The 8,758-nt window shown below is 36.6% G+C and overlaps 1 protein-coding gene across 1 annotated transcript in view; it reads right to left on the bottom strand.

The window, feature by feature from the left end:
• The window catches only part of LOC115293401 (protocadherin alpha-13-like), a 10,324-nt gene extending 9,240 nt beyond the window's left edge, over positions 1–1,084 (bottom strand). The window contains exon 1 of the mRNA XM_029941186.1: positions 661–1,084. Within this exon, the coding sequence (XP_029797046.1) occupies positions 661–981 (321 nt within the window). The 5' untranslated portion in view covers positions 982–1,084. The remainder of the gene's footprint in view (positions 1–660) is intronic.
• Between the last annotated feature and the right edge of the window lie 7,674 nt (positions 1,085–8,758).

Raw genomic sequence — 8,758 nt, 5'->3', positions numbered from 1 at the left:
ATAGCCTTTATCAATTGCTTCTACTCGAATTTTGTAGGTTTTACATTCTTCAAAATCGATATGTCCGATTGCTATAATTTCTCCACTTATGGCGTCCATGTAGAACTTAGATTTTATATCTGAAGAAACGTCACTAGAGAATGAGTAAATAATATCCCCATTCATGCCTGCATCCAAATCTGAGGCATTAAGTTTAATTACCAATGTTCCATTGGGAACATTTTCTGGTAATTTCACCGCATAGAGTGTTCTGTCGAAAACTGGGGCGTTGTCATTGGCGTCCAGCACTTTGACGAGTAACTGAACGGTGCCAGTCAGCTCAGGTTTGCCTCTATCGGTGGCTGTGAGCAATAAATGAAGTTCCGGAGATTCTTCCCTGTCTAAAGGTTTCCGTAATACAAGTCCAAGAGGTTTTTCCTGTTCGCCATTGGTTGGTACGTCCAGAGAGAAAAACTCGTTGGGGCTCAGTCTGTAAGTCAACAGAGCGTTCTCCCCGATATCTGCATCGGAAGCGTCCTCTAGTGGAAACCGAGAGTCAAGCATCCTGGATTCGGCTATAAACAGATTCTTTCGTGTCTCAGGGAAAACAGGTGGATTGTCATTAATGTCCTTCACCTCCACCTCCACATGGAATACCTGCAGCGGCCTGTCCACGATCACCTCCAGGTGGATGCTGCACTCCGCGCTCCGCCCGCACAACGCCTCCCGGTCTATCCGAGAATTCACAAACAAAATGCCATTCTGCAGATTTACCTCCAGAAGATCCCCGTGGCCTTTGGAAGCCACTCGGAAAAGGCGTGGCACCAGCTCCGCCACCTCCAGCCCCAAGTCCTGCGCGATGCGGCCCACGAAGGTGCCGTGTTTGGACTCCTCCGGGACCGAGTAGTGGATCTGGCCGCTCCCGGCTTCCCAGGCTGCGAGGATCATAAAAAACAGCAGTAGATGCCGGTGCCCCCGGTCGCTTCGATTCGAGTACACCATTTCAAACTAATTGGGTTTTTTAAAGTATTCAAAGAGGCGTAACTTGTCTCAAAATTTGGAGAAATCTTATCTCTTCGTTATTATCCTGATGTGCTCGCCATTGTTCAACATCCGCATAGAGAAACACAGTGGAAAATCTTTCCAATATGAAAACGGGGACTTCGTTTTGTCCCGAATGAGAGAATTTTTTGCGGTAAAGAGCGACATCATGTGGCCAAATAGTAAGTAAGAACTACAAATATTGACTTTGTTTATATATGTGAAGTTTTATTTTAACCTCTGGTTTTTTTCCCCTTCGGTTTTGTTAAAGCGTAGGACAACTCTTCTCATGTTTGCTGAAAGCATTAAGAGACTTAACTTCTAAATATTTAGTGTGACCGTAACTGTGGTCTCCTTATGCCTTGAAAACACGTTTTCCCAGTTTTAACATAAAAATTAAAAGAATCGTATTAGGAGCACTGATTTTAAAATCTTCTGTTCAGAGTTCAGACAATTTCCTTTTCTTAGATTTCTGTTAAGAAATTTCTTGGTATCTCTAGGAACCCAGATCTCAAGTATTTACTAATGGAAGAAAAACTTAGAAGTGTTGTTTGTTTGTTTGTTTGTAGGAAGCAAGGGATATGAGCAACTAATTCATATACTTTTCTTGAGAAAACACAATAATAGAAGGTCTGGGGGTCTTTGAAGAGAAATCATTTGTATCAAGTGAATTTTGCATGGAGAAAGTATCCTGAGTTTCTCTTTCATCAGAATTTATATACTCCATTCCAAAAGTTCATGGCTCTGATCTCTTTATTCTTTCCATCCTTTCTAAGCCCCAGATTTCATGATTATCCACCTTTTTTTTAAACAGTGTCCAATGTAATTGAGATTATTTCATAACATAAATTTATTTCATGTAATGTTAGGACTCATCTGTCATACTTACAGTATTCATTCAATCAAGCTTGGGGTGTTTTATCCTTTTTGGTTTTACTTAGTAGAGTAAATTCTCATGAATATTTTATTCCCATGTTCCCAATTGCCAGTAGAATAATTACACCTGTATTGTTTTCCAATTTCACCTGCCTGAGTTTTTCCAATCTGCATGTTTTTAATTAGCACAAAAATGGACAATAAAATCACAGAGGCATACTATTTTCATAGTAACACTAAATAAGACCATGTACAAATTTTAAAACCACATTTCTCATAATTAATTGTCTTTAATAACATTTAGTCATATAATTTATGGTGGCATAGGTTTATAAAAAATGTTTAAGACTGGTTGGTTGTCTTATCTTAGTCTTAACTTAGATTTCCCTTTAAAATGGACAATAGGGGAGCTGGTTATGAGTTAAAGAATATTTCAGAATGATATGTTCACTATAAACTCAGAAGTCATACTAATAACAATTTTATAAACAGCCAAAATGAATATAATTTAGTTAAGCCTACTGGTTCACATTTTTAGAGCATCCTCATTTCTTTAAAGTTAAGTACTATAAATGGTTCTTGAAAGTCTGTTGTGGACATGACATATTAGTCCAACTAGTTATGGGCTAGATGGGTGAATTTACATGGCTATCCAAATCAGAGTCTGGTTTAGAGTAAAAAAATCACTCTACATTACAAAAAAGTTACAGTTATTCAGACAATACAGCTTCCAAAGCTCATATCATCCTGGTGACCCTCCTTTTCTTTGACTTACGCATACCCTTCTTTTAAATAAGCAAAAAATATAAATGTTCACTAAAATTCTGAAACAACACTTGGAAGCAAGAGTATGCAATGGAAAAAATAGTCTCTTCAACAAATTATGTTGGAAAAACCGAACAGCTCATGCAAAATAATGAAACTGGACCACTTTCTTACACCACACACAAAAATAAACTCAAAATGGAATAAGGACCTAAATGTGAGAGCTGAAACCATAAAAAAATCCTAGACATGAGCACATGGCAGTAATTTCTCTGACACTGGCCATAACAATATCTTTCTAGATGTATCACCTGAGGCAAGGGAAATAAAAGCAAAAATAAACTATTGGGACCTCATCAAAATACAAAACTTTTGCACAGCAAAGAAAATAGTCAACAAAACTGAAAAACAGCCCCCTGAATGGGAGAAGATATTTCCAAATGACATACCTAATAAAGGGTTAGTATCCAAAATGTATAAACAACTTATACAACTCAACACCCAAAAACCAAGTAAAAAATGGGCAGAAAACATGAACAGACATTTCTCCAAAGAAAACATGCAGATGGCCAAAGACACATGTAAAAATTCCAACATTCACTCTTCATCAAGGAAATGATAATCAAAACCACAATGAGATATCACCTCACACCTATCAAAATGGCTTAAATTAAAAAAAAAAAAAACAGGCAAATATGGTGAGGATATGGAGAAAACGGAACCCTCATGCACTTTTGGTAGGGATGCAAAATGGTGCAGACACTATTGAAGACAGTATGGAGGTTCATCAAAATATTAAAAATAGAATTACCATATGATCCAGTTATTACACTATTGAGTATTTACCCAAAGAATATGAAAATACTAAGTCGAATGGATATATGCACCCCTGTTTACTGCAGCATTATTTACAATAGTCAAAGTATGGAAGCAGCCCAAGTTTCCAATGATAGATGAATGGATAAAGAAGGGATGGTGGATATATGTAATGGAATATTATTTAGCCATAAAAAAGAATGAAACCCTCCCATTTGCAAATACATGAATGGGTGTAGAGATGCTACATAATGCTAAGTAAAATAAGTCAGTCAGAGAAACACAAATACCATATGATTTCATTCTTGTGTGGAATTTAAGAAACAAAACAAATGAATAAAGCGGGGGGAGACAAAACAAAAACAAATAAAACCAGACTCTTAACTATAGAGAACAGATGGTTACCAGGGGGGAGGTGGGGGGGAGGGAGGGTGAAATAGGTGAAGGGGATTAAGACTACACTTATCTTAAAGACAGGCACTATATCATAATGAAGGGACAATCTAAGAAGATCTAACAAGTGTATATATTTATGCACCCAACATGAAAGCACCCAAATATGTAAAACAATAACAAATATAAAGGCACTAATTGATAATAATGCAATAGCAGTAGGGGACTTTACCACCCCACTTATGTTAATGGACAGATCATCTAGACAGAAAATAAACAAGGAAACAATGGCTTTGAATGACACATTGAACCAGATGGATTTAACAGATATATTCAGAACATTCCATCCTAAAACAGCAGAATTCACATTCTTCTTAAGGGTATATAGAACATTCTCCAGAATAGATCACATATTAGGTCACAAATCCAGCCTTGACAAACATAAAAAGACTGAAATCATACCATGTACCTTTTCTAACCATAACACTATGAAACTAGAAGTCAACCACAAGAAAAATTGTGGAAAGACCACAAATACAGCGAAGTTAAACATCATGGTGCTACACACTGAATGGGTCAACCAGGAAATCAAGGAAGAGATTTTTAAAAACACATAGAAACAAATCAAAATTAAAATACGAGGGTCCAAAACCTTGGCAATGCAGCAAAAGCTGTCCTAAGAAGAAAGTATATAGCAATACACAGTTACCTTAAGAAGCAAGAAAAATGTCAAGCTTGAACTTACACCTAAAGGAGCTAGAAAAATATCAATAAATGAAGCCTAAAGCCAGCCGAAAGAAGGAAATAAGACAGATTAGAGCAAAAATAAATGATATGGAAACTTCAAAAAAGAGAAAAACAGTAGAACAGATCAATGAAACCTGAAGTTGGTTCTTTAAAAAAATAATAATAAAATTGATAAACTTCTAGAAAGATTTATCAAAAAGAAAAGAGAAAGGACCCAAATTTTTTAATATATCACAAATGAGAGGAGGAATAACAACCAACACTACAGAAATGCAAACAATTATAAGAGAATATTATGAAAAACTATATGCCAACAAATTGGAAAACCTGAAAGAGATGGATAAATTCCTAAAAACCTATAATTGCCAAAACTTAAACAGGAAGAAACTTGAACAGACCCATTTCTGAAATGGTGAAGAAATGAATCAGTAATCAAAAAACTCCCAACAAACAAAAGTCCAGGGCCAGTTGGCTTCAAGGCAAATTCTACCGAACATTTAAAGAAGAGTTAATAGGGATGCCTGGGTGGCTCAGGTGGTTATGCCTCCAACTGCAGCTCAGGTCATGCTCTCACAGTTCATGAGTTCTAGTCCCACACTGGGCTCTGTGCTGATAGCTTGGAGCCTGGAGCCTGGAGCCTTCTTCAGATTCTGTGTCTCCCTTGCTCTCTCTGCCCCTTCCCCCCTCCCTCTTTCTCTCTTTCACCTTCAAAAATAAATAAATTTAAAAAAAAAAGATGGGAATGCAAAGTGTTTTAAAAAAGAAGAGTTAATACCTATTCTTCTCAAATTATTTCAAAGAAACAGAAAGGAAAAGAAAACTTCCAAACTTATTCTATGAGGCCAAATCCAACAATACATTAAAAACAATCATTCACCATGATCAAGTGGGATTTATTCCTGGGTTGCAAGGTGGTTCAATATTTACAAATCAATCAGTGTAACAAACCCCATTAATAAAAGAAAGAATAAGAACCACACGATCCTTTCAATAGATGCAGAAAAAGCATTTGACAAAGTAAAACATCCTTTCATAATAAAAACTCTCAACAAAGTAGATTTATTTTTTTTGCCCCCCCCAACAAAGTAGATTTAGAGGGAACATACTTCAACATGATAAAGGCCATATGTAAAAAAAAACATAGCTAATATCATTCTTGGTGAGGAAAAACGGAGAGCTTGTCCTCCACAGGCATGAACAAGGTAAGGGTGTCCACTCTCACCACTGTTATTTAACATAGTACTGGAAGTCCCAGCCACAGCAATATGACAACAAAAAGAAATAACAGACATCCAAATCAACTAGGAAGAAGTCAAACTTTGACTATTTTCAGATGATATGATACTCTATATAGAAACCCAAAAGACTCCACAAAAAACTGTTAGAACTGATACACGAATTCAGTAAGGTCGCAAGATACAAAATGAAGGTGCAGAAATCTGTTGCATTTCTACACACCAATAATGAAATAGCATAAAGAGAAATTAAGGAATAAATCTCATTCACACCAAAACCAATAAGATACCTAGGAGTAAACCTAACCAAAGAGATCAAAGACCTGTACTGTGAAAAGTAAAAAACCCTTACAAGAGAAATTGATGATGAAACAAAGAAATGGAAGGACATTCCCTGCTCATGGATTGGAAGAACAAATATTGTTAAAATGTCAATACTACCCAAAGCAATCTACACATTTAATGCAATCTCTACCAAAATACCAGCAGCATTCTTCACAGAACAGGAACAAATAATCCTAAAATTTATATGGAACCACAAAAGACCCTGAATAGCCAAAGCAATCTTGAAAAATAAAAGCAAAGCAGGAGGCATCACATCTCTGGACTTCAAATTATATACTAAAGCTGTAGTGACCAAGACAGTATGGTACTCGTGCAAAAACAGACACATAAATCAACAGAACGGAAACAAAACCCAGAAATGAACCCACAACTAAATAGTCAATTAACCTTTGACAAAGAAGGAAAGATTATCCAAGGGGAAAAACACAGTCTCTTCAACAAATGGTGTTGGGGAAACTGGACAATCATATGAAAAAGAGTGAAACTGGACTACTTTATTACACAAAATAATACATAGAAGCTAAAGGGGGAGAGGGAAGGGGAAGAGGGGTGATGAACATGGAGGCGGGCACTTGTGGGGAAGAGCCCTGGGTGTTATATGTAAACCAACTTGACAATAGCCTATAATTTAAAAAAACCAAGATAATACACAAAAATAAATTGAAAATAGATTAAAGACCGAAATGAAAGATCTGAAACCATAAAAATCTTAGAGGAGAACACAAACAGTAACCTCTTTGACATGAGCCATAGCAACTTCTTTCTAGATATGTCTCCTGAGATAAGGCAAACAAAAGCAAAAATAAACCATTGGACCTTGATCAAAATAAAAACGTCTGCACAGTGAAGGAATTAATCAACAAAAGTAAAAGGCAACTGCAGAATGGGGAAGATATTTGCAAATGACATATCTGATAAAAAGTTGATATCCAAATGCAGTAATTACTTATAAAACTCAACACCCCAAAATGAATAATCTGATTTAAAAGGGCAGAAGACAGGAACAGACATTTTTCCAAAATAGACATCCATATGGAATGGACAAAAGAAAAGATGCTCAATAACACTCAAGGTCAGGGAAATACAAATAAAAACTATAATGAGATATCACCTCATATCTGACAGAATGGCTAAAATCAACAACACAAGAAACCACAGGTGTTGACAAGGATGTGAAGAAGGGGAAACCCTCCTACACTGTTGGTGGGAAGGCAAACTGGTGCGGCCACTCTGGGAAACAGTACGGAGATTCCTCCAAAAGTTAAAAATAGAACTACCATATAATTCAGCAATTCCACTATTGGGTATTTACCCAAAGAATATAAAAATAATAATTCAAAGGGATACATTCACACTGATGTCTACAGCAGCATTATCTACAATAGCCAAAGTATGGAAAGAACCCAAGTGTCCTTCAACTGATGAATGGATAAAAAAGATGTGATACACACACACACACACACACACACACACACACACACACACAATGGAACATTACTCAGCCATAAAAAAGAATGAAATCTTGCCATTGGCAACAACGTGGATGGAGCTAGAATATTATGCTAAGCAAAATAAGTCAGAGAAGACAAATACAATATGATTTCATTGATATGTGGAATTTAAGAAACAAAACAAATAAGAAACAGGAAAAAAAGAAAGAGGCAAATCAAGAAAGAGACTCTTAACTATAGAAAATGAACTGATGTTAATGCATGTTTACCATAGGGTTCAATAGATGATAGGGATTAAGGAGTGAACTTGCTGTGATGAGCATCCAGTGTTGTATGCAAGTATTGAATCACTAAATTGTACACCTGAACCTAATATAACTCTGTATGTTAACTAGAATTTAAATTTAAAAAAAATTTAAAAGAAGAAATAGCTCTCCTTGAAAAGCAACTCACCAAATAAAATTCAAGACAAGTGATTTACAGTGCCGAACAATACAGATTTTATATGAATTTACTAGCTCAATATGCAAATTCCCTTGAATTTCTATTTCTACACCATTTAGATGAAATGCAAAGAAATAAAAATTCTACATAATTAATTAGAAAAACAGTTATGCTGATTTAAAAAACCACCACAAATAGATATAAAGTCTGGTTCCAGTTTAAATTAAGACCAATAACAAACATAGATTACAGTAGTTAGCAAAAAAAAAAAATGAACAGATGTATTTTAAGTAAATGCGTTCAAATTTTTAAAAACTGAAAAATGTAAAAAATTCTTGGGAAACAATTTAACATTTCAGGTATGTATTAAATGTTAATTACGAAAATTCAGACTTACCTTGGCACAATGATCAGCATTTAAATCCTGACACTGGCTCATATCACCTACTAATGGACAGGGTGGATGGCTAGGGCTGAAGGCCATGAGGTCGGCCTTGGGCGCGCCCTCCCCAGAGCACACCCTCTGCCGCCTCTGCTGCGAGCACGACCAGCTCCCCACGGCGCTCGAGCACACCAGCGCCGGCTTCGCAGGCCCGCACGCGCCCTCGCGGGGCGGCGCCGAGCACCGCAGCGCCGTGTACAGCAGCAGCGTGAGCACCAACAGGC

This window comes from Suricata suricatta, chromosome 6 (assembly GCF_006229205.1).
Source record: "Suricata suricatta isolate VVHF042 chromosome 6, meerkat_22Aug2017_6uvM2_HiC, whole genome shotgun sequence".
NCBI classification, from domain to species: domain Eukaryota; kingdom Metazoa; phylum Chordata; class Mammalia; order Carnivora; family Herpestidae; genus Suricata; species Suricata suricatta.
The sequence above is the reverse complement of the archived record's forward strand: the minus strand, read 5'-3'. Positions and strand labels throughout refer to the sequence as shown.